General features: G+C 38.5%; 1 protein-coding gene across 5 annotated transcripts in view; it reads left to right on the top strand.

Moving 5' to 3' along the window:
• Positions 1-81: 81 nt before the first annotated feature.
• Positions 82-26,513, top strand: part of LOC101404594 (centromere-associated protein E-like) — a 49,079-nt gene continuing 22,647 nt past the window's right edge. Inside the window, exons 1-18 of one of the 5 annotated variants that reach the window (XM_087449181.1) lie at positions 82-260; positions 6,968-7,054; positions 8,706-8,864; positions 10,409-10,699; positions 10,820-10,978; positions 11,679-11,945; positions 13,460-13,747; positions 14,234-14,521; positions 14,721-14,873; positions 15,049-15,336; positions 15,928-16,086; positions 16,264-16,545; positions 17,210-17,368; positions 18,258-18,548; positions 19,174-19,332; positions 20,972-21,079; positions 24,215-24,433; positions 26,315-26,512. In XM_087449181.1, the coding sequence (XP_087305307.1) occupies positions 180-260; positions 6,968-7,054; positions 8,706-8,864; positions 10,409-10,699; positions 10,820-10,978; positions 11,679-11,945; positions 13,460-13,747; positions 14,234-14,521; positions 14,721-14,873; positions 15,049-15,336; positions 15,928-16,086; positions 16,264-16,545; positions 17,210-17,368; positions 18,258-18,548; positions 19,174-19,332; positions 20,972-21,079; positions 24,215-24,433; positions 26,315-26,512 (3,636 nt within the window). In that variant the 5' untranslated portion in view covers positions 82-179. Of the gene's footprint in view, positions 261-6,853; positions 7,055-8,705; positions 8,865-10,408; positions 10,700-10,819; positions 10,979-11,678; positions 11,946-13,459; positions 13,748-14,233; positions 14,522-14,720; positions 14,874-15,048; positions 15,337-15,927; positions 16,087-16,263; positions 16,546-17,209; positions 17,369-18,257; positions 18,549-19,173; positions 19,333-20,971; positions 21,080-24,214; positions 24,434-26,314; position 26,513 lie in introns of all 5 variants that reach the window. The other 4 variants (XM_087449180.1, XM_087449179.1, XM_087449182.1 and 1 more) reach the window with 4 other exon arrangements.

Raw genomic sequence — 26,513 nt, 5'->3', positions numbered from 1 at the left:
GGAGCCATCATTTATTATTTATGATCAAGTAGTAGCTACAAAATTACCTTCATTGTTTCACGTTATTCTAATTGAAATTGTGTTCTGTTTCTCTGACAAAGAACATAGACACCCAAGAACAATTACTAAATGCTCTTGAGTCTTTGAAACAACACCGAGAAACAGTTAACACACTAACAATGAAAATTTCTGAGGAAACTTCCAGGAATTTGCATATAGAGGAAAACATAGGAGAAACTAAGGATGAACTTCTGGAAAAGGTAAAGGGTGTTTCTGTTCAGCGTTTTCATATACTTGTTGTATGAGCTTTCTCCTTAACCTCAAACACTTAAGTACGTAATGGTAATCTCAATCTTATTTATTATTCACAGTGAATAAGAATAGTTTACAGGATTAGCCCTAATGTCTTTGAAATAACTTCAAATATAACTGCTTACAATCAACTGGAAAAGGCAAAAAATGTTAGTTCAAACTTTGAGCTGATATTTTCTGAGGCCTGGTGTATTTTAAACGTGTTTAAACGCCCCTCTGAATTATAAGAATGTAAGAAAGATTGAGTGCTTATTATTAATTATGGCTAAAATATTTGTTTTATATCAGATTTTGTATACTAGTTCAGAGTTCACTATAAAATCGATGTGTATGTTGTATTGATGTCTATTTCTAGAGCTGAGCTATACTTTTACTGTTAGATGCTGAAATCTCACCTTAATTCATTCTAGGTAGTATGGTTTGTTTTGTCCTGAGACCTGAGAATAACTTCTTCACTGGGTATTTAATTAGAGACAAGAAAGGCTAGGATGCTAACGATGACTTTTTTAAAAAGGGTGATGTATTAGTCTGCCATCACAAAATATCACAGACTGGGTCGCTTAAACAGCAGAAATTTACTTTCTCCCAGTTGTAGAGGCTGGAAGTCCAAGATTAAGGTGCTAGAAAAATCCGTTTCTGGTGAGCCTTCTCTTCCTGGCATGCAGGTGGCACCTTTCTGTGCCTTACGTGGCCTTTCTTCTGTGCATGAGCCAAGAGAAAGCCAGCTCTGGTGTCTCTTCCTCTTCTTAAACGGACACGGTCCTTTGGGATTAGGGCCTAGCCTTATGACCTCATTTAACCTTAACCGCCCTGCTTAAAAGCCCTTTCTCCAAATACAGTCTCATTGGGAGTTAGAGCTTCAACATATGAATTTTGGGAGGACACAATTCAATCCATAACAGGGGATTGCCTGTAATTTTACACAATTGATTCATTTACTATACATTTCTACTTTTCAAAATGCCTTTTATGTATATTATCAGCAGAATTTTTTGTACTATTTTTCATTTTTATTATACTTAATACTATTTAATCCAGAATAATTACTACTAGGAATTTAAAACATTCATCAATAGGAGACTGGTGAAATAATCTTTGATACACGCATAGCTTGGAGGACTAGTCGTTCATGTATATATAAGTTTATTTTTGTTTGTTTTGTATTTTTAATTGTGGTAAAATATACATAGCATAAAATTTACCAACTTTATCATTTTTAACAAACAGTTCCAGTAGTGTTAAGTACATTCACATTGTTGTGCCACCAATCTCCAGAATTCTTTTTATCTTGCGAAACTGAAACTCTATACCTATCAAACAACTCCCCATTCTCCTCCTCCCCAGCCCCTAGCGACCACTATTCCACTTTCTGTCTCTATTAATTTGACCACTCTAGATACCTCACATGAGTGGAATCATGCAGTATTTTGTCTCTTTGTGACTGGCTTATTTCATTTAACATAATGTCCTCAAGGTTCATCCATGTTGTAGCATACATCAGAAATTCTTTCCTTTTTAGGGCTGAATAATATTCCGTTGTATGTATATACCACATTTTGTTTAAGCATTCACCCATCAATGGACACTTAGATTGCTTTCACCTTTTGGCTATTGGGTATAATGCTACTATGAACATGGGTGTACAAATATCTCTCTGAGATCCTTCTTTCAATTATTTTGGACATATATCCAGAAATCAAATTTACTGGATCATATGGTAATTCTATTTTCTATTTTTTGAGGAACTGCCATACTGTTTTCCATAGTGGCTGCACCATTTTACACTCCCACCAACAGTGCACAAGGATTCCAATTTCTCCGAATCCTTACCAACACATATTATTTTATGATGTTTTCATAGTAGCTGTCTTAATAATTGTGAGTTGATATCTCATTGTGGTTTTTATTTGCATTTCCCTAATGACTAGTAATGTTGAATATCTTTTCATGTGCTTGTAGGCTATTTATATATCTTCTTTACAGAAATGTCTGTTCAAGTCTTTTGCCCAATTTTTTTGTTGTTATTGAGGAAGATTGGCCCTGAGCTGACATCTGTTGCCAATCATCCTCTTTTTGCTTGAGGAAGATTAGCCCTGAGCTAACATCTAGGCCAGTCTTCCTCTATTTTGTAAGTGGGATGTCTGCCATAGCATGGTTTGATGAGCGGTGTGTAGGTCTGCACCTGGGATCCAAACCTATGAACCCCGGGCCGCAGAGGTGGAACACGCAAACTTAACGCGCAAACCACACCACCAGGCCAGGCCCTTTTGCCCATTTTTAAATTGTTTTTTTTTTTTTTTTTTTTTTTTGTGAGAAGGACCAGCCCGGAGCTAACATCCAATTCCAGTCCTCCTCTTTTTTGCTGAAGAAGACTGGCCCTGGGCTAACATCCGTGCCCATCTTCCTCTACTTTATATGGGAGGCCGCCACAGCATGGCTTAACAAGCGGTGCGTCGGTGCACGCCCAAGATCCGAACCGGTGAACCCTGGGCTGCCGCAGTGGAGCGAGCACACTTAACCACTTGCGCCACCGGGCCGGCCCCGGGGTTTTTTTTTAGAGTTCTACATTTATGCCTAAGTATTTTACTTAGTTTTTACGATTTTAAATGGGATTTGTTTTTAGTTTTTATGATTTTAAATGGGATTTTTTCTTTTTTCTTTGCTGAGGATGATTCACCCTGAGCTAACATCTGTTGCCAATCTTCCTCTTTTTCGTTTGAGGAAGGTTAGCCCTGAGCTAACATCTGCGCCAATCTTCCTCTATTTTTTTGGATGTGGGACACTGTTGCGGCATGGCTGGTGAGTGGACTAGGTCCATGCCCGGGATCCGAACCCGCAAACCTGGGCCGCCAAAGCAGAATGCACAGAACGTTAACCACTTAGCCATGGGGCCGGGCCCTAAATTGGGTTCTTAGTCTTTTGTTGTTGAGTTGTAGAAGTTCTTTATATAGTCTGGATATTAACCCTTTATCAGTTGTATGACTTGCAAATATTTTCACCCATTCCATAGGTTGCCTTTTCACTCTGTTAATTCACAGAGTGAATTGCCTAATTCACTCTGTCACAGAAGTTTTTAATTTTTATATAGTCCAGTTTATCTATTTTTGCTTTTGTGGTCTGTGCTTTTGGTTTCATATCCAAGAAATCATTGCCAAGACCCATGTGATGAAGTTTTTCTCCCAGGTTTTCTTCTTTTTTTTTTTGGTGAGGAAGATTCACCCCTGAGCTAACATCCATTGCCAATATTCCTCTTTTTGCAGAGGAAGATTGGCCCTGAGCTAACAGTTGTGCCCATCTTCCTCTATTTTGTGTGTGGGACACCGCCACAGCATGGCTTGATGATGTGTGTAGGTCCACACCCAGGATCTGAGCCAGTAAACTCTGGGCTGTCAAGGTGGAATGCGCCAAATTAACCACTACGCCACTGGGCTGGCCCCCGAATGTTTTCTTCTAACTGTCTTGCGGTTTTAGTTCTTGTGGTTAGGTCTTGGATCCATTTTGAGGTAATTTTTTTATATGGTATAAAGTGAGGGCCCAACTTCATTCTTCTGTGCAAGATATCCGGTTTTCCCAACACCATTTGTTGAAGAGACTGTCCTTTCCTGTTGAGTGGTCTTGACATCCTTGTCAAAGATCATTTGACCATATATGCAGAGGTTTATATTTGGGCTCTGTATTCTATTTCCTTGGTCTGTATGTCTGTCTTTATGCCAGTACTGCACTGTTTTGATTACAATAGCTTTCTCGTAAGTTTTGAAATCAAGAAGTGTGAGACCTCAGCTCTCTTCTTTTTTGAGACTATTTTGGCTGTTTGGAGTCCCTTGAGACTCCATATGGATTTCAGGGTGGATTTTTCTCTTTCTGCAGAAGGCTTGTATAGGAACTGCATTAAATGTTAGGCTTGTGTAGGAACTGCATTGAGTGTCAGGCTTGTGCGGGAACTGCCTTGAGTGTCAGGCTTGTGCGGGAACTGCCTTGAGTGTCAGGCTTGTGCGGGAACTGCCTTGAGTGTCAGACTTGTTCAGGAGCTGCGTTAAGTCTGTAGGTCGCTTTGGTGGTGTTGACATCTTACAGTATTAAGTCTTCCAGTCCGTGAACCTGAGATGTCTTTCCATTTATCTGTCTTTAATTTATTTCACATACATTTTGTAGTTTTCATTGTACATGCCTTTGCCTTCTTGGTTAAGTTTATTCCCTAATATTTTATTCTTTTTGGTCCTCTTGTAAATGGATTGTTTTCCCAATTTCCTTTTTTAATTGTTTATTGTTAATGTATAGAAATGCAACTGAATTTTGTACAGTCATGTAACTTTTTAAAAGTAGACATTATATACAAATGGAAAAGTCTCCAGGATACATTATTAAATAAAAACAAATACATACTGTAGAATAATTCAGTAAGATCCAACTTATGTAAATAAATCTCTATGTACATTTATAGACTATTGCTGTCTATAATGAGCTTCTTTTTTCCCATTTACCCTGGGGGATAATACTCCTGCCTTGGAACAGCTTTCTCTTCCTCTCTGCTATGCTTCAGTCATTCTCTCCTAGAAGGCATTTTCACTTGCTCTATATCTTGTGTTCTCAGCTTGTCTATAATGTGGATCAAACATGGGCCAAAGACACTTGACCTTGATTTAAAATTTATAACTTCCACTTTTATAAGGGGAAAGTTTTTTAAATAGACTTTTGAAAATAAGATACAACAGTCAGTAGCTGCTTTTAAACAAATGCAAAATGCAGTCACAGGGCCCCCTGAGAAGGGGCAGCAGAGGAGGAGTGAGGGAAGAGGAGAGTTACACTCACTGGGACCAGCCCGTCTGTGGTATTAAGTTCATGCTTGAATCATCTGTGTTGATAAAAGGGTCTGACTGGGAGTTCTCTGGGGCCGTTCTGTTCATCAGGGTTTCTGATATCTGCACTGGCAGGCTGCAATCAGCTTGGTCTTGTGATAGCGTGTTCCTGCTGGAATCACCCATGTGGATAAAGGAGTGTGTCTGGGCATTTACAGAGGCCCCTGTGGTTTTCGGAGCACCAGAGGGCTGCATTAGTAGGTCTCTCATCTCCTCTTGGAGTGCCCGTTTTCAGTCCTGCTTGATGTGTCTTTCTCTGGAAGTGAGTTTCTCTAGTGTATCTAGACAGAAACTTTAAACTTTGTGATTAGTTGTCTTATTCTCATATAAAGGACACAATTTTTTTCGTTATTTAATAATTAGAGCTATTAGATTTGCTCATAACCATGGTAGCTGAAATACTTTCTAGGCTGAGTTCAGTTTTGAACTTTGTCTCGCTCTGCTTTGTTTTTGTACATATTCCCATATTTAAGAGTAAAGATGCAAGATTCTGAATTATAGTATCTGACAGGCTAGTCCCAAAGACTGTGTGTTCCCCGCCTTAATTTCTCATGTAGTTAGTAGTTAGCTCTGTGCTCACCATTGTCAGAAGCTCGTGCCTATTGCCAACAGTGAGGGGGTAGGTAAGTAAAATATGGTTTGTCCATAGCCACTCTAGAAAATCGAGCAGCTACTAAAAATTATAATTTGAAGATTATGTAACAGCATGGGAAAATGCATATCATCTAATCTAAGTGGAAAAGTAAAGCTAAAAAGGATCTTATATGTATGCAAATTAATCATAATTGCAATGTTAAAAAAAAATTTCAATGGACAAAGCTCTGAAATATTCCAGAATTCTAATAGTGGTTATGTAAAGTTGGTGTCATTGGATGACTTTTTTAATTCTTCTTTTTTTTCCTAATGTAAATATAGATTATTATAAAAACTTTTTCAAACATCTGTGGCTAACATGGAGCTGAGAGTTTTTACTGGGCTAGTATAGAATTATATGCTGATACCCTAATTTCATATCCACACTTGTAACGTCAGTCTTTGTCTCCTTTTACCAAGGAGTCCATGTATTAGGTTCCCTTTGGTTAAGACTTATTTATGGATAAATGAATTTATATAACATGCTTTTCTTAAGCAGTATATGAAAAGTATGTATTAAGAAAAGATGATTATGCTACTATAATATGAAATATGTTTCTAAGAAAACTCTTTTGCACTCTTCTATATAATAAAACTCTGAAAATAAAGTAGGGAGTAGGGCATAGGTTATGATTTCCAGCTTTTGAAGGAAAGAAATAAAGAGGGAGAGTTTAAGGTGGCTCACTCCTTCACAAAGTCGCGTCAACCCGTCTGACGTGAAGGTGAGTGTGGGTCGTCTGTAGCTGTCCAGGTAGCTCTTCTCAGTGCACAGGCACAAGAGCACAAACTCCAGAGCCAGAGCACTGGGCTCACAACGTGACTCTACGTCTCTGAGTGACCATGGGCAAGTGACCTGTCCTCTCTGGGATTCAGTGTCTTCACCTGTCAAATGGAGATGATAATAGTAGCTACCTCATAAGGTTATAGTGAAGATTAAATGTGTCAGCATCTGAAAATAGGGCCTGGTACATAATAAGTAATGTGTGTTGGCTATTTTTATTATTATTAAAACTGTTACTAAGAAATTCTTCTCCAATGTATTTATATTTTAGATGGTGGGCATAGATAAAAAACAGAATTTGAAAGCCAAAAAAACCCAAGTCTTGACTGCAGATGTTGATAATGAGCTAGTTGAACAACAGAGAAAGATATTTTCTTTAATACAGGAGAAAAAAGAACTGCGACAAATGTTAGAGCGCGTTACCATGGAAAAGGAGCAACTGAAGACTGACCTGAGGGAGAGTATTGACATGGTGGGTTCAGCACTGTGTACTTGGCAATGTTTTTTTGTCTTTGTGTGTTTCAGGTTTTTATAACTTTATTGAGGTATCATTTACATGCAATAAATGTATCTGAAGCAAATGTCCATCCAGTCTCAAGACTTTTGACAAATGTGGCTACTTGTGTACTCTCCACCCCAGTCAAGATACAGAACACTTCCACCCCCAACAAATTCCCTCACACCTCCACCCCGTGAATCCTCATCTCACCCTCTGCCCCCCAGAGTCACTGTCCTGATGTTTTTCCACCTCGAATCACTTTGTCTCTTGCAGAACTTCACACAAATAGAACCACACAGCATGTGCTCTTCTGTGTCTCACTTCTTTCTACACTCCTTTTTATTGCTGGGTACTATTCCACTGTATGAATAAGCCACAGTTTGTGTAGCCTTTCTCCTATTGATGGAAATTTGAGTTATCTCCACTATTGGCTATTTCGAATAAATCTTCTGTAAACATTCTTATACAAATCTTTTTATGAACGTATGTTTTTTATTTCTCTAGGGTAAGTATCTAAATGGAATAGCTGGGTCATAGGGAGGTGTATATATAACTTCATGAGAATTTACTAGACTAATTTCCAAGGTAGTTGTACCATTTTAATTCTCATCAGCAAATTAAGAGAATTCTGATGGCTCCACATCCTCACCAACGCTTCATATTATTGGCGTTTTTAATTTTAGCCATTGTTTAACCTCATTGTTTTAATTTGCCTTTCCCTAATCACTAAAGATATTGAGCATCTTTTCATGTGCTTATTGTGTATCTTTCTATAAACTGTCTGTTCTCTCAGTGATGTGTGATATAGATTTCAGTGTACAGGTCTTGTACATATTTTGTTAATTTGTTCCAAAATGTTTCTCTTTTATTTATGCTGTTGTAATTTTTTTTAATTTGATGTTTAATTGTCGTTAATGTTTGTCAGTATTTTCAAACCTACTTTAGTTTTTGTTTCTATATTTAGGGGCAGTATAGTGTGTAATAGGTTGAAATTAATATTTTGAGAAGTTTGCTGTGGATCACAGTAGAACCTGACCTTTTGTGTAATTTTCATGTTTCTTGGGATTGCCTGTTTGGTCAAAAGAGCTGAATATAAATAAGAATACAGACAAAAGTCATATTCTCTCCTCAGTTTCTGGCTTGTAATGTTTTTTGGTCTTGATACTTGAGAATGTCACTGTTTAAGCATAATAACTAAGATTAGCTCAAGTCCTGCTAGCAGAGGACAGCTGCCATTTTGAGCTTGCTCGGAATCAATGCCCAGAACCAAAGCCGTCCCAGCGTATGAAAAGCCCGTAACTGTAGTCTCACTGTCAGTCGATGAAAGCATAGAGACTGTCTCTTTTGGCTCAGGGGTAGAAAACGAGCAAACTTCTCATGATAGAATGCTAGATCCAGTTCTAATTCTCATGATAGGAATGTAAGTTGAGCAATAAAGAAACAGCATAAGATTCTTGGCATTTACATGATTAAAATAAAGACTCACTTTCTTTTTAAATTAGTCTTTTCCAATATAGTTTGCCACGATTTCTCCATTTTCAAGCTGAGGTAAATGCTGATTTCTACCTAATTTCTTAAATGTAAGCTAGTGTTTATTTTAGTCTCAATGATTTTAACATTCTAGACCATTGAAAACCAGGAAGAGTTAAGAATTCTTCGAGGTGAACTTAAAAAGCAACAAGAGATAGTTGCACAAGAAAAGAACCATACCATAAAGAAAGAGGAAGAGCTTTACAGGACCTGTGAGAAACTGGCAGAGGCTGAAGAAAAGCTAAAGGAAAAGGTGAATTTTTAAAGTTACCTTCCTGGCCATATTTCCTGACTAAACTTTTTGTTTTTGATAATAAATGTTGATTCCAGTAGACCTAAATTCCGGAAATAGCACATGCCTCCCAGATGGACAAGTGTCAGCGCTAATGTTTTGGACAGTTTCAGCTCACATGAAGATCTTAACTAACGTCCTTTGCGAGGATTGTATTATCCTGGAGTCTTTAGATGAGAGAGGTCCTTGGTTCATCTGAACTACTCATGATATATTCACTCATCAGATATTTATTGAGCACTGTTGTGGGCCAGGCACTGTTCTGGGTGCTTAAGATCCATTAGTCGATAAAACAAAGCTCCTGCCCTGAGAGAGCTGTATTAGTCATTCTCCAGAATGTAAGATTTAGCACTACTACCATCTCTTAGATATTTGCAATTTCCTGAATCATTTCTTTTATAGAAGTAAGGTGCTGTTGTAATATATTTGTCTAAGAGCTAAGACTCTTGTAACAATTGTACTGCCCTAGTAATTCTAAAATGCACCCACTGAGCTCTTTCTGTTTATTCTAAGAACAGTGCCACGTGCGTTATAAATAATATATTGTTGTTTCCATTGTGCTTCTGTGGAGTGTTTTTTCCTCAATATGTGTTCTCTTAATTCTTATCCCTTTCACTATAACCTAATTGAGTTTACTAAAACCTCCTGTTTCATATTCCTCCTAAAGAGGTAAAATCAATAGCCTTATGTAAAAGTTAATGCCTCAGTGTTTGTGTGGGCCACCCCCTAAAGACCTTAATGGAAGTAAAAATAAATTATCCAAAAAATTTTTAAGAGATGAGGAATTACATTTTATTTGACAGCTACATCTGTGTATTTAGTCAGTCTCTTTTCTTTTTAAATTTTTCTCATTTTCACTTTGCCTCCTTGATTAACCTAGTGACACTATATTAGTTTCTTAGAACTTCTGTGTCAAATTACCATAAACTCGGCGGCTTAAAAACAACTGAGATTTATTCTGTCACATTTCTGGATCCTCGAAGTCCAAAATCAAGGTGTTGGAGGACCATGTTCCCTCTGAAGTCTCTAGAGAAGAGTCCTTCCTGGCCTCTTGCTATCCTTGGCTCCCAGCTGTCCTCGGTATTCCTTGGCTTGTAGCTGTTCCACTCCCATCTCTGTCTCCAGCTTCACATGATCTTCTCTATGTCTCTGTGTGTCCTTTCCTGTCTCTTATAAGGACACTCTCATTGGATTTAGGGCCTACTCTAGTCCAGTTAGAATAGTCTCTCAATCCTTAACTAATTACATCTGCAAAAGACCCTATTTCCAAATAAGGTCATATTTTGAGGTTCTGGGTAGACTTGAATTTTGGGTGGGACACTATTCAACCCAGTACAGACACTATGCCTAGAAAGTTACTTTACTTTTAATGCTACTTGTCTGTTTACATTGGGATAGTAGGCAGGGCTGTGATAATGATTCTTTCAGTTTAGCAAAGTGCATTTTACATAAGAATTTTAAGATAATATAGCAAAATTGTAGTAATAAAAACTATATTTCTTAAGAGTCAACAACTCCAAGAAAAACAGCAACAACTTCTTAGTGTACAAGAAGAGATGAATGGGATGCAGAAAAAGATGAATGAAATGGAGAATTTAAAGAATGAATTAAGGAACCAAGAACTAACAGTGGAACATATGGAAGTGGAGAGGCTAGAGTTGGCTCAGAAACTTCGTGAAAATTATGAGGACATAAAATCCATAACCAAAGAAAGAAACGATCTGCAGGAATTACAGAAGTCATTTGAAATAGAGAGAGAGAAACTTATAGAATACGTAAGAGAAATTGAAGTTATGGCAAGTCATACCCTTTTCTTCATCTATTAAATGTTTCTTTAAAACAGCCATTTGGGAATCGGGGGGGCGGTTTAAGATGATGATGTTAAAATATTCCTTAAATTTCACATGCCAATAAAGGGTCTGGAAACAAAAGAAGAACTAAAAATTGCTCATATGCATCTAAAAGAACACCCAGAAGCTATTGACGAACTAAGAAGAAATGTTTCTGAGAAGACAGCTCAAATAATAAATATTCAGAAGGACCTAGAAAAATCCAATACTGAATTACAAGAAAAGGTTTGTCTTTTCTTCTTTTCCTTTTCCTTTGAAGGAAAGATAAGCAGTAAGTAGTTACTGAGGTATGGTTCATTCATTTATTGGATGTTATTTGTTCACTGTCTACTGTGGCAGGCACAGTCCTAGGTTATAGAAGTAAAATGGCAACAAAGTGGACAAAACTTTGTTCTTTACCTCCTAGTAAAAAATCCTTCAATTCCAGTATGTTAAATGCAGAAATATGACATGCAAACTTACCTGGTACCACTAATGATCATGGGAAAGGGGAATCAATCTGTACACGTAAAAAAATTGAGATGTAGCATTGGAGCTCATCTGAGAATGGGAACCAGTCATTTATTGGGGTATAATCTGCTCAACTATGATTTTTTCTCCTGTAGCATTTGGGAACTAGTATCGAAATGAAACATGCAACTGACTGAATTAACAATTTGTTGGGAAATTGTAAGGATTAGTTCACTTTGGATATAAGCTGGAGGAAAAGAAAATTATGACAATATGACTAGCAGAAAAGTCATGAATAGCTTTAGTAGGAATCAAGGGAAAATGAATAAATAGGAGTTTGTAGTTGTAATTGTAGTAGACCATGAGGGTTCAAGATCACTTTCATTGCTATGGAAAGTATCCTGATCTTTTCCCTTTAAAAACTTGTGACAATACTCTCCAGATAATAACTTTGGTATTTTATGAATCTCACAAGATCCCAGGGCTTCCTAATGTGGAAGAAGTCAGTGATACTCAGGAAATGATGGATGAACTGGAGCTATTGAAAGAACAATCCAAACCCAAGGATTCAGCAACACTGGCAAGCACAGAAATGGGAAGGCTCAGGTTGATTGAAAAACTTCAAGAAAGTCCTGAAGAAATAAAATCTCTAACTGAGGAAAGAGACAACCTTAAAATAATAAAAGAAGCACTTCAAGTTGACTGTGAGCAGCTGAAAGAAGTTAGAGAAACTTTGGCTAAAGTAAGTCATCCTTTCCTCCCATTTAATAAGAGTTTTATAAGAATCAAGTCTTTGGGAAAAGGGGCATTTGTGTTATAGTTATGTTACTACCAATTTTCTTTAAATGTCTCTTAATTATGAAGTGATTGGAAACAGAACAATTAAAAATTGCTCATAACTACTAAGAAACTATTGAAACGGAGAGAAAATGTTTCAGAGAAGATAGGTATTTTCTTTTTTGTTGTTTGTTTTGGTGAGGAAGATTGGCCCTGAGCTAACATCTTTTGCCAATCTTTTCTCTTTTTGCTCGAGGAAGATTGTTGCTGGGCTAACATCTGTGTCAATCATCCTCTATTTTGTATGTGGAATGCCTACACAGCATGGCTTGATGAACCGTGTGTAGGTCCGCACCTGGGATCCGAACCCTGGGCCACTGAAGCGGAGCACGCAAACTTAACCACTATGCCACCAGGCTGGCCCCACTGTTTCCTTAAATATTCAAAATGATTTAGAAAAAACAATGCTAAATTATAGGAAAGGATAAAGCCAAATAAACTATTTTCAACTATTTTCTTTCCTTCTTTAAACCTATTCCTCCACATCTCAAACGGTACTACCTTCTTCCTCAATGCCTCAGTCAGAAATCTGGGAATCATCCCTACTATTATCCTTTCCTTCCTGTTCACTCTGTAATCCAGGACCAAACCTTGTTGATTTTAAGGTGTTTGTGTGAAATCCTTCCTCTTTGCTCTCCACGTTGCCAACACCCTAATCTGAGCCGCTATTCTTTTTTCCCTGGCTTTCTGCAGTCACCTCCTAACTGGTCCCCCACATTCATTCTTATTCTTCTCTAATTCATTCTGCATTCTGAGCCCAAGTGATCTTTTCTCCTTAAAATCCTTTAATAGCTTATTGTTACTCTTGAAACAAAGATCAGAATCCCTCATATGGCCTGTGAGGCCCTAGACTCCAGCCTTGCTGATTTCAGGCTTTGTTTCAGCTTCCTCTTCTCCTGCTCATCATGCTCCCACAGCTCCAGTCTATTGCCTTCCTGATCTCATCGCTTTCGTGTGTTCTGGTCTCCCTACCTGCAGTATTTCCATATCTGCCTTTACCTAACTCGTGCTCTCATCCTTCAGATCTCAATTGAAGCTTTCCACCCCCCAGGAAGCCCTTCCTAACCACTCACAGTGGGTTAGGTTTGCACTAATACCCTGAGAGAACCCAGGACCTCTGTTTGGTGTGATTTGGCATGACATCTATCTTTCCCCCTAACGTATAAGTCTCATAAAGACAGAGATCAATAGTAATAGTCTCATTGCTATTTTATCTCCAACCTCTAATAGGATACTGATAACACAGTGAGCCCTCAGTAAATAAGTGTTAAATATCTGAATAATGGAAGAGTGGAAAGAGTGCTCTGTAAATGAGCCATCCTGACTTAATCGTTTTAGAAAGTATCCTGATTTCTTTTCCCCTAAAATAAAATAAAGTATCTTTGGATAGCAATTATATTGTTTTATGATTCTCTTAAGATCCAAGAGGCTCAAGACAAACAAGAACAGTCCTTCAATATGAAAGAAAAAGACAATGAGATTAAGAAAATACTGAGTGAGATGGAGCAGTTGAAGGAGAAACTCCAAGCCGAAGAGTCAGCGCCACTAAGAACAGATACGGAAAAGCTGAGATGTTCTGAGAGACCCCAAGACAGTCGTGATGACGTGAGCTCTGTAGCTAAGGAGAGAGACAGCCAACAGCTGCTGCAAGAATTTATTCAGTCTGAAAGCGACCAACTCAAAGAAAACAGAGAAATCATGGCTAAAGTAAGTTTCATCCTTTTCCCCATCTGTGTGGGTTTTTAAAATATTTTGTAAGCAAATATTTTTGTAAAAACTAAACCTTTGGAAAAAGGAGTTAAAGTGTAACAGTTATAGTGTTTCTATAAGTTTCTTACCATTTCCTCTAATAGTAAAGCACCTAGAAACCGAAGAGGAACTTAGACTTGCTGAAGCTTTCAGAAGGAATGAGAAACAACCAATGATGCATTGCAGAAGAAGGGAAGCTGGGGGGAAGGAACAGTGGGAGAAAACCCGAGGGAGGGACCAAACTGAATTACAAAGACTACTGTTGACATACTAAATTGTTTTGGAGAGCATCTTGGGTTTTTTTCCTTAAAAAAAAAAAAAAGTATGTATATATGTGTGTGTGTGTGTGTGTGTGTGTGTATACACATATACATACACACGTATACAAACACATATGTTTTATGTATGTGTATATTTTGGCTATTATTTTATCATTATTTTAAGATCCACGAGTTTCATGAGAAACAGGAACAATTTGTTTGCATCAAAGAAGTCAGTGAGACTCAGGAAAAAATGAGTGAACTGGAACAATTAAAGGAGCCACTCAAAGCCAAAGATTCATCACTACAAAGTATAGAAAGCGAGAGGCTCGTGTTGACTGAGAGACATCGGGAAAGTCAAGAAGAAATAAAAATTATAATTAAGGAAAGAGATGAAGTGAAAAGGGCACAAGAGGCCCTTCAAATGGAGAGAGGCCAACTCAAAGAAAACATTAAAGAAATTGTAGCTGAAGTAAGTTTCCCTCTTCTGATGTCTTTTGGATACAAAAATAGTGTTAAGATGATGACGATGATGTTCACTGTTAAGTTTTATTTATTTTGCTCCAATCATAAAGGGATGGAAAATCAAAGCCATCTTACTGTGTACCTTTCTACGTACTGTTTGAATTGTATTACTCTGAATGTATTATTTTTCTTTCTCTAAAATAAAGGACCTGGACAAACAAGAGGAACTAAAAACTACTTATATTCTTCCAAAGGAGTACCAAGAAACTATTAGTACAAGGAATATTTCAGAGAAGACAGATCAAGGAGCAGGTATTCAGAGAGATTTAGAAAATTCAGAAGCTGAATTACAGGAAAAGGTAGGTCTTGTTTTGTGGAAAATGACATCTGATTGTTGTGTTCCTCAGATCCTGCTGAAAGAAAACAGTACATACAGTAAACTAAAATGTAAAGGTGATTACCTTAATATAGAAACAATTTTCTTTTTCCTAAAAACCTCTGCCTAGGGCCTAACTTGTTCTATGATTTTCTCAGATTCAAGAACTTCAGGAAGAAGAGCATCAGCTTCCTAAGGTGAAAGCTGTCAGTGAGACTCAGGCAAAAATGTGTGAAATGGAATACTTGAAGAAGCGATTTGAGGCCCAGAAGTCAACTCTGGAAAATATAGAAATGGAGAACGTAAGGTTAACTCAGAGACTCCAAGAAAACCTTGAAGAAATGAGATGTGTTACAAAAGAAAGAGATGACCTTAGGAGTGTGGAGGAGACTCTCAAAGTAGAGAGAGACCAGCTCAAGGAAAACCTCAGAGAAACTGTAACCAGAGTGAGTTACCATCTTTCCCCATCTAGTAAATAGGACGTTGTGTCCTACAAGAACCATGGGCAGTAGGGTTGGTGGGAGTGTAAAATTCATCCAACCTTCAGGAAGGTTGGAGGGGCATATTTGGTAATATCTTGCAGATATTTCCATAAGTTTATTCATGGACCCAAAAAGTCCAGTTGTAGCTATTTATCCTGCACACATTAGCACAGTTGTGCAAAGATATTTGTAGAAGGATATTCATTGCAGCAAGTTGCAATAAGAAAATAAAGCCAACAAAAAAAATAGGAAAAATTCTAACTGCCCATTAGTAGCGGCCTGATTAAATAGTGCAGCACATTCACACTGTAGAATCCTAGGCACAGATAAAGGGGAAGGGGAGCACGGTGCTGATTTGGAAGCATCCTGTTAGGGATGAAGGTAAGTTGCAAAGTGGTATATCTAGCATGTATTGACATCTAAAAGTAACTTAGAGGATGAGGACTGGGAGGCATAAGGAGGGAGGAGAATTTTTACTTCTTACTCTGTACCTTTCTACGTACTGTTTGAATTGTATTACTCTGAATGTATTATTTTTCTTTCTCTAAAATAAAGGACCTGGACAAACAAGAGGAACTAAGAATTGCTCACATGCATCTGAAAGAGCATGAAGAAACTATTGATAAACTCAGAGAAGTTGTTTCAGAGAAGACAGATGAAATGTCAAATATGCAAATACAGTTAGAAAAGGCAAATACTGCCTTAAAAGCACAGGTATTTTTTTAAAATTGTTATCTGAGTGAGAGTTTGAATCAGACTTTTGTGTAACGAAACAGGATATGAATTAGCCTAAAATTGAAGACAAGTAAAGATTTGCCTACTTAATTTAGAAACTGTTATTTAGCTTTTTATCAATATCTGTATCATAATTTATTGTATGATTATCTCAAGATCCAAGAACTTCAGGAGAAGGAACATCAACTTCTTAAGGCAAAAAATGATCTCAGGGAAAATACACATCAAACAGAACAATTCAGGAAGCAATTAGAGGCCCAGAATTCAACCCTGGAAAGTATAGAAGCAGAGAAGTTCAGGGTGACTCAGAAACATCTTGAAAACCTTGAAGAAATAAAACTTGTTACTAAGGAAAGAGATGGTCTCAGAAGAGTGGAGGAAACCCTCAAAATGGAGCGAGACCAGCTCAGGGAAAGGCTGAGAGAGATGGAAGCTAAAGTAAGTTACACTCATTCCCCTCCCTAGTGAGGAGACGTGAGGTTTTCTGACAGCAGTGAGCCTTCTTTGACATGAGTGGTACTGTTGGTGTGCGTGAACTGATATAGCCTTTTAGGCATGTTATATGGTATTGTTCTTGAAAATTTTAAATTCTGTAACCAGTATTTTCTTTATAGACTTTATCCTAGATGTACACTTAATCAATTGTTAAGATAAGTATATATATATGTATGTACACACATAACAAATACACATACCATAGGGTTGTTCATTGTAGCAATTTGTAATAAAAAATGGGAAATAATCTAAATGTCCATCAGAAGGAAACTGGGTAAACACAAGCAATATGTCAGAATACTATGCAGCACATAATAAAAAAATGGAATAGATTTGAATGTCCTAACATGGAAGCTCAAAATAACCCTTAGGGGGAAAAGCAAGCTGTAGAATAGTACGTGTGTAATATGTTTGCCTCTGGGAAGTAGGAGTTGGTTGTGGGGAGGTGGGGGCAGGGAGGAAAAGCTTATGACTTTCTAACAACAAAGATGTAGAGTAAGAAGTAATAGTTTTATTATTTTTACTAAGAAAATACATCATTTTCATTAAAAAAATACCAGTTAACATTAAGATATGTCACTGTTCTTAAAATTCTCTAATGATAAAGAATCTGGACAAACAAGAGGAACTAAGAATTGCTCACATGCATCTGAAAGAGCACCAGGAAATTATTGATCAACTCAGAGGGATTGTTTCTGAGAAGACAGATGAAATGTCAAATATGCAAGTGGATTTAGAAAATTCAAACACTAAATTACAAGCAAAGGTATTGGGGGAAGGGAGGCTTATTTGATTCGATATTTGACTTATTTGTGCCTAAAATCCTTTGGGGATGTAAAATAGTTTAGCCACATTGGATAGCAGCTTGGCCATGTTTACTAACACTGAACGTATACCTGCCTGTGGCCCAGCATATGTGAGTATGTAGCTAAGAGAAAAGAATGCATATGTCCACATAAAGATATGTACAAGAATGTTCATAGCAGCTCTAATCATGATAGTGAAAAACTGAGAACAACTCAAATGCCTATCAACAGGAGAATGGATACATACATTGTGATTTGTAAGTTCACAAACAGGCAAACTCATCTAGCATGATCAAGGTCAAAATAGTGGTTGGCTCCAGTAAGGGGGCACACAGGAACCTTGTGGGGTGCTAGAAATGTTCTGTATTTTAATCTGGGTTGTAATTACATAGATGTATACATATGTCAAGAATCATTGAGCTATACACTTAAGATTAGCGTGCTTATGTATATTATACCTCAAAAGAAGATAAATTCTGGGGCCGGCCCGGTGGCGTTGCTGTTAAGTGCGCGCGCTCTGCTGCGGCAGCCCGGGGTTCGGATCCCAGGCGTGCACCGATGCACTGCCTGTCAAGCCATGCTGTGATGGTGTCCCATATAAAGTGGAGGAAGATGGGCACGGATGTTAGCCCAGGGCCAGTCTTCCTCAGCAAAAAGAGGAGGACTGGCAGATGTTAGCTCAAGGCTGATCTTCCTCACAAAAAAAAAAAAGAAAATAAATTCTGTGTGGAATTATGCAGAATGTTAATGAGTGACGTGGGAAGCCTATTGTCTTAATCAGTTTAGAAACTATTCTTTATCTTTCCCTTAAAAACCATCTGTATCCTAACATGTTATTTTATGATTAAGATCCAAGAACTTAAAGCAAATGAACATCAACTTTTTAAGTTAAAAGAAGATGTCAGTGAGACACAGAAAAACATGTCTGAAATAGAGCGATTGAAGAAACAATTCAAGGCCCAAAGTTTAACTCTGGATAAACTAGAAATGGAGAACTTAAATTTGGCTCAGAAACTTCATGAAAACCGTGAAGAAATGAAATCTGTAATGAAAGAAAGAGATAATCTAAGAAGAGTAGAAGAGATTCTCAAACTGGAGAGAGACCAACTCAAGGCAACCTTACAAGAAACCATAGCTAGAGTGAGTTGTGCTCTTTCTTCCTATCCAGTAAACATGTTAATACAAGAAGCTTCCTTCTCTTTTAAATAAATGGTACTGTTGGTGAAAATGTAAACATTGTAACCTTTTAGGGACACAGTTTGACAATATCTTATTAAAAATTTATCAGCATATACATTTGTTACAGCAATTCCACTTTTAGGAATTTATCCTACCAATATATTCACACATTTGGGCAGAAATACTGCAGCATTCTCTGCACCATTGTTTGTGGTAAACAAACTCAAGGAGCAATCCAAGCGTCTGCCATAAGGCGCTGGCTAAGTGGGGTTTGTGTGTATAGTGGAATACTAAGCATTAGAATGGGGCACTTTTTATGTGACATTGATCCAGAAAGGTGTCCAAGTGGTCTGAAAGGAGAAGAGCAAGTGGCCCAGTTCAACAGGGAACAGGACTAGGAAGGGTGAGGCGAGAGACAGGAACTTTTACTTTTTATCCTTCTGTACTGTTCTGATTTGGGGTGGTGTGGTGGTGGCTTTTAACTATGAACATGCATTTTTTAAGACTTTGTTTAACTAGTTCATCATTAAGAAAAGGTAATGTGTCTTTATATTATCATATTTCTCAATTTCTTCTAATAATAAAGGATCTGGAAACACAACAAGAACTAAAAATTGCTCGTATGCATTTGAAAGAACACCAAGAAACTATTGATAAATTCAGAGAAAGAGTTTCAGAAAAGACAAGTCAAATTTCAAATATTCAAAATGATTTAAATAAATCTAAAGGTGAATTACAGAAAAAGGTATGTGTTGTTTTGTTCTTTTGGGAGTAATTGTGTCCAAAATTATTTGTGGAATGAGAAAGGAGATAGAAATAGATATGTGGACATAGATATGTGCTTGTATGTAACAAATAGACACTGTTTTCCTTCCTTGAAGGAATTCTGTTTGCATTCTAACTTGTTTTATAATTATCTCAAGATTCAAGAACTCCAGAAAAAAGAGCTTCAACTTCTTAAAATGAAAGATGTCAGTAAAACTCATAAAAAAATGAATGAAATGGAACAATTGAAGAAGCAGTTTGAGGCCCAAAATTTATCTATGCAAAGTGTGGAAATGGATAACTTACACTTGACTAAGACACTTCATGAAAGCCTTGCAGAAATAAGAATTGCAGCTAAGGAGAGAGATGAGCTAAGGAGGATAAAAGAGTCTCTCAAAATGGAAAGAGACCAATTCAGAGAAAACTTAAGAGAAATGAGGGCTAGAGTGAGTTCAGAATCTACCCCTATCTAGTAACTATTTATAAGAATGAGACTTTTTTGAAAAGGGTAACAATGTTTTTACTTTTTTTCTGGAAATTTCTACGAACAGTGAAGGATAATGGGAAAACTATTACTATAATTTTTCACACCAACAGGCAGTACAGTTTTAAAAGAAGCCAAAATGTTTTTCAGAAAATCCCATTTTAATCCTTTATTTTTTAAGAAAAAGATTAGTAAATAAAGCACATTATTTTCTTTAATGAAATTTCTAAAAGAGTTTTTAAACCAAGAAGTAGCATTATTCTCAGTGGAGACATATTTGAAGGATTAGATTTACAAAAGATTAAATGCCCCATCTATCTCTACATGTAGATTTAGACATGGGCTCTTGTTGGTGAGGTTAGAAGGAAAAAAGGCAAGATGAATATACAAAAGGAAATTGTTCTAGTATGACTATTAACAGATATTCAGAATCATATATCTTAAAAACCACCTGATTGAATCCTCTAAAAAGTAATGTAAAATTCAGACCAATAAGAAATTTTATGAAATCTATAAAAATCTTTTTCATTCTCATATTTCAATATTGAAGAAAGAATAAAGTGGAAAACAGTATCATCTGCAGTCTCAATAGAAACATCAGACACTTGGGAATCATCTTTATGTGGACCCTAACTAAATTTACAGAGATTTAATTCTTTGAACAAATATTCATTGAACTGTTAGTCATTCTTCTAGGTACTGCAGTGTGCAAGATAAACAAATGAGAGAAAATGTTTTGTTTTTTACTTTTAATCAGAAATACAGAATGTAAGTGGGGTATGAATTTTCTGGTCCCAGGTGCTGGAAACAATCTATGAATAGGGCTTAGAGCACCGTAGATAGTACAGATGGTTGTGCTAGTGTATTTAGTTGTCAGCAATGATTCTAATGCAGAGATTTGGAAGAGTAGGAACCAGAAATAAATCTAAAACCTAATTTGCAACTGTGAAGGTTACAGGAACAGATTCTATCTCCAAAACATTAGTGGTTTTCCCACTTTTTTTGTGTTACAAGTGTAATATTTAATTCCATCATTGAAACTTGATGTAAAAGGTGTCATTGAGAAAGTGTATGATTAGACATTACATGTGAATGTAGTTACAGCTGAAGCCTTGTTTATTTATTTGTATCCAAGGAGGACCAACAGAAACTGGAAGAGGTATTAAAATATGAAAAAACGTTTCTATGTGATGGAAAGCAGCACCTTACAGAAAGCCTGAGAGAAAAGTGCTTTAGGATAAAAGTAAGTGCCCCCTGTTAAAATTACAAATGAATATTTGCAGCCTTCCAAAGGCCTGTGGAATCACAGGAACCTCTGTGGAATGAATAGATAATGCTCAATATTCTTCTAAACTTTATAATCTAGTATGAGTATGTATGTGTGTGCGTATTTACGTATATACACAAATAAAACAGTGGGGTTTGTGATTTTAAGGCCTCACTGGAAAGGTGATATTTGAGCAAATACCTAAAAGAGGTCAAGGGTCGAGCCATGCAGGTGTGTGGTGGAGAGCAGCACAGTCAGGGAGAACAGCCAGGACAGAGCTCCTGAGGCAGAAGCTGCCTGGTGGGCTCCAGCAGCATCAACAAGGGGAAACGCTAACGAGGAACAAGGTCAGAGTTAATGGGTGGAAGCAGGCTGTGGGGCCTTAAAAGGACTTTGGGTTTTACCCTGAGCGAGATGGAGATCCACTGGAGAGTTTTGAGCATGACAGAGACGTGGTCTGACTTACAGTTAAAGGGATGGCTCGGGGCCGGCCCTGTGGCTTAATGGTTAAGTGTGCGCGCTCCGCTACTGGCTGCCCGGGTTCGGATCCCGGGCGCGCACCAATGCACCACTTCTCCGACCATGCTGAGGCCGCGTCCCACATACAGCAAGTAGAAGGATGTGCAACTATGACATACAACTATCTACTGGGGCTTTGGGGAAAAAAAGGAGGAGGAATGGCAATAGATGTTAGCGCAGAGCCGATCTTCCTCAGCAAAAAGAGGAGGATTAGCATGGATGTTAGCTCAGGGCTGATCTTCCTCACAAAAAAAAAAAAAAGAGATGGCTCTGATGGTTGTGTTGAGAATAGAGTGAAAGCAGGGAGACTATTGGAAAGACTAGTGTCCAAATCACGCAAAGATGGTGGTGGCTCGGCCCAGAGCTGCAGCAGTGGAAGCAGCGAGAAGTGTGTGGATTCTGAACATGTGGTGAGGGTAAAGTGAACAGGATTTACTCTCACCCCTATTAGAACACAAGATCCCTAAAGACTTTTTTGTGTTTTTTATGGCTATATCACTTAGCACGGTCCTACAGAAGTCAGCATTTAATATGTATTTACTAAAAGTACAAACGAATGATGAGACAATGCTGCTCCATACCATAATGTGACTCCTCCTAAGACCAAAGGCAGGAATCCCCTCTCCAACCTCCCAGATTAACGAACATCTATCTAGCTTTTCCTTAAATTATTAAAAAAAGAGCTCATTATTGTCAGAAGCCCCTTACTCTGTTGTTTAGCACCCTGAACTAAATGTGTTGTTTAGTGCCTGACTGAACGTAAAGTGTTCCTCCCTCTGTACTCTGGCCAGCGTGTCATCTGCCTGGCCTCTGGGCAGTTGAGCTTGTGGGCCCAGACTTAATGGGTGTCTGCCCCACGCCAGGCACTGGACGGGGTGCTTCACTTCGTGAGACAGGTTGTGTTCCTCCATTCTTAACCAAGGAAACAGAGGCCCGGGGGAAGGTTAGTCATTGTCCAAGGTCACATAGCTGGTAAATTGGTGGAATCAGGATTTGAAACTGATATCGAACCTGAAGTGAGTTCACTCACCTGTGGCACAGAAGCCAATCTCTGACATCAGGTGTAGGGGAAGAAAGGAGGAATTTTATTGCTAAGCACCGAGCAAGGAGAATGGGCAGCTCACGCTGTAATACCGAACTCCCTGAAAAGCTACAAGCAAGGGTTTTTAAAGGGGAGATCAAAGGAGAGAAGGTGTGGTGGTCCTGACCACAGGTGTCGGGGGAGCGACTGTGCAAGTGTCCGACTGTGCAAGGGTCCCAGCAGACGTTCTGGCCTCGAGTCGGTTGTTATCCTTATTTGTTCCTTATCCGTGCCTGCAGACCAGGTGTCTTGGGTTCCACAAAACTGGCTTTCTGCGTCATCTCGGACCCTGTGAGTGATTATATGAGGGGCACTGTGGGCTTGCTGGTCGGTGCCTTCCCACTAGCCTGCATTTGGCCTTGCTGACAGGGACAGGGGATGGCGAGATAAGAGAATCCGCAGGTGGGTGTCCTTGGTTGTCTCCTCCCTGGTGGAGGGTGGATTCTGGCGCCAGGAAGCCAAGGAGTTGGGGTCTGGGAAGCTTCAGCTTCTTGATATTCTCTGGATGTCAGTTTCCCTGTAACAAAACTTCAAAGGACCCCTAACTAGCCAAAATGTTAGCATGAGGCCACCTGGGCTCTAACAATTTGTAACTTCTATTTGCCCTGTGAAGTTCAGAGATACAAAGGTTTAAAAAACTGATATTTACGTATGAATGTAGGTTAGAGAAGCAGGGAAAGGGGATGAGTGCTTTTGGTTTTAACCCCATGTTAAATGTAGGGGTTTAATGTAGGGGAACTGATATCAGGGCCAGCATCAAAACCAAGTCTAAGTTTAAAACTTGGGTATAGAAGCATTTTTACAAATATAATTTTATTTCCTTTAAACTGTAATGTCTGTATGTATTTCATAGATTATACAGATATGGATATTATCTAATATTTTACCTAATCCCCTAGAAAACTTTGTGGCAATTGTAGTCTTCATTTTGTGGTTGGGAGAATGGCTCGAGGATTTCCCCAGTCAGGAAGGGGCAGGGCTAGAGCCTGAGCTCTCACTCTGATAAAAGGTGAGAAAGCTCGGATTCTAGGCAGACACTAGAAGTGTGTGGAGAGGCTACACCAGGCTGGCATGTAACTTGTGTGATTCTAGTCACTTGTGTCTGCGAACTCACACCGCCTGCTGTCACCAGAAGCAGCATTCAGCCTGGAGCTACAGTACATACTAGATTGAATTCATGCAGATTTCTCTTCAGACTTTGTAAGTGCTCATTCAGATCATGGATGTTCAAAAGACTAAAAGAAAATGTATCATAATGATAACAATGGTTATTTCTGGTTTTCTTTGTTATAGTTGTTTAAACTTTTTAAATTTCCACAATGATTATATATTATTTCTATAATCCAAAATCAACAATGTTTTCCTTTTGTTTTTTAAACACAAAAGTCTTAATTTATGTCTGCCCTACAGAAAGTGTTAAGCATAAGTTTTGTTACAATTCCAGGGCTAGGACTACTTATTGTTAAAGTGGGGATGAATTATTAAATTGAATCAATTCTCATTTTCTTTAGGAGCTTCTGAAGAGATACTCAGAGATGGAGAGTCATTCTGAGTGCTTAAATGGACTCTCTCTTGACTTGGAGAGGGAAATTGAAACCCAAAGAGAGCTTTCAGTGAGAGTAAAAGCAAACCTCACGCTTCCAGCTCCACAAACCAGACAGATTCAGAAACTTCTCACCACCAACCAGAGATGCTCCATGGAGTTCCACAGAGTCGTGAAGAAACTCCAGGTACCACCTTGTTTAGTAATATCTTCATAAATATTGCTATAGATTTCAGTTACAAACTTCAGTGTATTTAGGTCCTGCTCTGGGAGTTGGCATATTTGCTATTTAGTGTCTTTACTACTGAATTAAAGATGACGTGGGTCTGAGAATAGTGTGTGCAGGATCCTCGGTGCATCTAGGTCCTGCTCATTCAACAAACCTGAGCTCTGCCTGTGGCCCCGACACTGTCAGGTGCTGGGGAGACAGAGATGAGTAACATTCCAGCTCTCCTGGTCCAGTGGGTGAGGCAGACATGTGGACAGACAAGAGGTGCAGTGGTGGAAGCAGTGCAGGTGCACGACACACCAGAGGACAAGTTCCAGAAGACAAGACTGTACTGGAGGCTGGGCTCAAACAGTAAAGCTTAGAGTTCATTTTGCAGATGAGGAAGGAGCCATTGGACGGTTATTTTAAGTGGTGGCAGTAACACAATCAGATTACTGTTTTAGAGACTTCAGTACAGACAAAGAGGAAATGAGTCTGCAAGGGATGATAAGCCCGGTGTCAGAGAGAAGAGACAAGAGGCAATTGTCCAGATGAGATGTTATGTTCCTACCAGGGAAGGATTCATGGGGATGGAAAGGATGAAAGAAATTTAGACCGAGTCCCGGGATTTGGGCTTAGCCAGGTTTGTGGATAGTGGTGCCATTAACTGATATAAAAAAAAACGGAAAAGGAGCAAGTCAGGTGAGACAGGAGGAGAGATCCGGTGTTTAGTCTGAGATGTTTTGAGATAGAAATACCCATAATGGAACATCCAGGAAGAGAAACCACGTAGGCATTTAGTTGTGAATCTGAGGTTTCTCGGGAGAAAAATCAGGACCACAGATAACGATGTGGGATCCATCAGCATTTGGTGATAGATAGTACAACAGGTGTGAGTGAGGCCACCCAGAAGTATAGTAGAGTGAAGATAAAAGAGAACTCTGGAAAAGATCAGTTCTCAAGAGGCAGTAGCAGAAAAGAGAGCTACACGTGGGTTCAAGGTTGGAAAAGTCAGAGAGACAGGAGAGAACCAAACAAAAGTGCCATCGCTCAAGTCAGTGGAGGAGAGTATGTCAAAGATGAAGTGGGCCGAGAATGGCAGATGCTTCCGGCAGCCAGAACATGGAATGAAGACATCCCCTGAATTGTTGATAATAGAGCTCACTGGTAACATTTGTCAGAGCAGTTTTAGCTGAGCGGTTAGGGAAGAGGCCAGATTATAAGAGGCTGAGGAATGGGGGAAGTTGAGGAAGTAAGGGGTGGGTATCTTCCCTACCTAGGTAGATTGCCCCTCAGGCTCTGATATTCTTCCAAAAATCCTGACAGTCAGATCTCAGAACTTATTCATGACGTGCATAGAACATAGGGCATTCAAATGTCAGCATTAAGCCAGACATCTAAATACACTTGACAAGAAAATCTTCAGGCATGGACACCCATGTTGTACCCAATCGAGGGAGGCAGGAGAGGATGTTAAAATGAATCTCAGGTGTCTAGCTGGGAAAACTAGGTAATTGGTGATGTTATTAACCAAAAGAGGGCAATAGAAAAAGGTGGATTTATAGGAAACGGGATCATGTTACATTTTAAACGTATTGAATCTGAGGTAACTGTAGGACGTCCATGAGGTATGTCCGGTAGGAAGTCAGAAATAAGAAACCAGAGGTCTGGAAGTTACTGTCCCAAGACGCTGCGAGGAGAAAGTTGGGAATGGAGAGAGGCTCTTTCCTTCTTCCTCGCTAGTCAGAGGCTATAGATAAACGAGACATGCCATCCTACCTCTTAGTCTCAAGGGTTTAAAACTTCCTCTAAATGTGATAAAAGTTTCATTTCCCAATTTGTTTAATGTTTTCCTGCAAGTTTGTTTTAAGCCACGTTACAAAGATAAAGGAAGAACAACATGCATCCATCAGTAAATTTGAAATGATTTTTATTGATGAAGTGGAAAAGCAAAGTGAACTGCTAATTAAAATACAGCACCTTCAACAAGATTATGATGTACCATCTAGAGAATTAAGGGACCTCCAGTTGAGGCAGAAAATGGATCTACATATTGAGG

The sequence above is a fragment of the Ceratotherium simum genome, chromosome 25, assembly GCF_057802395.1.
Source record: "Ceratotherium simum simum isolate JZ-2026a chromosome 25, ASM5780239v1, whole genome shotgun sequence".
NCBI lineage: Eukaryota > Metazoa > Chordata > Mammalia > Perissodactyla > Rhinocerotidae > Ceratotherium > Ceratotherium simum.
Note: the sequence above shows the minus strand (reverse complement) of the source record. Positions and strands in the feature narration are given on the sequence as shown.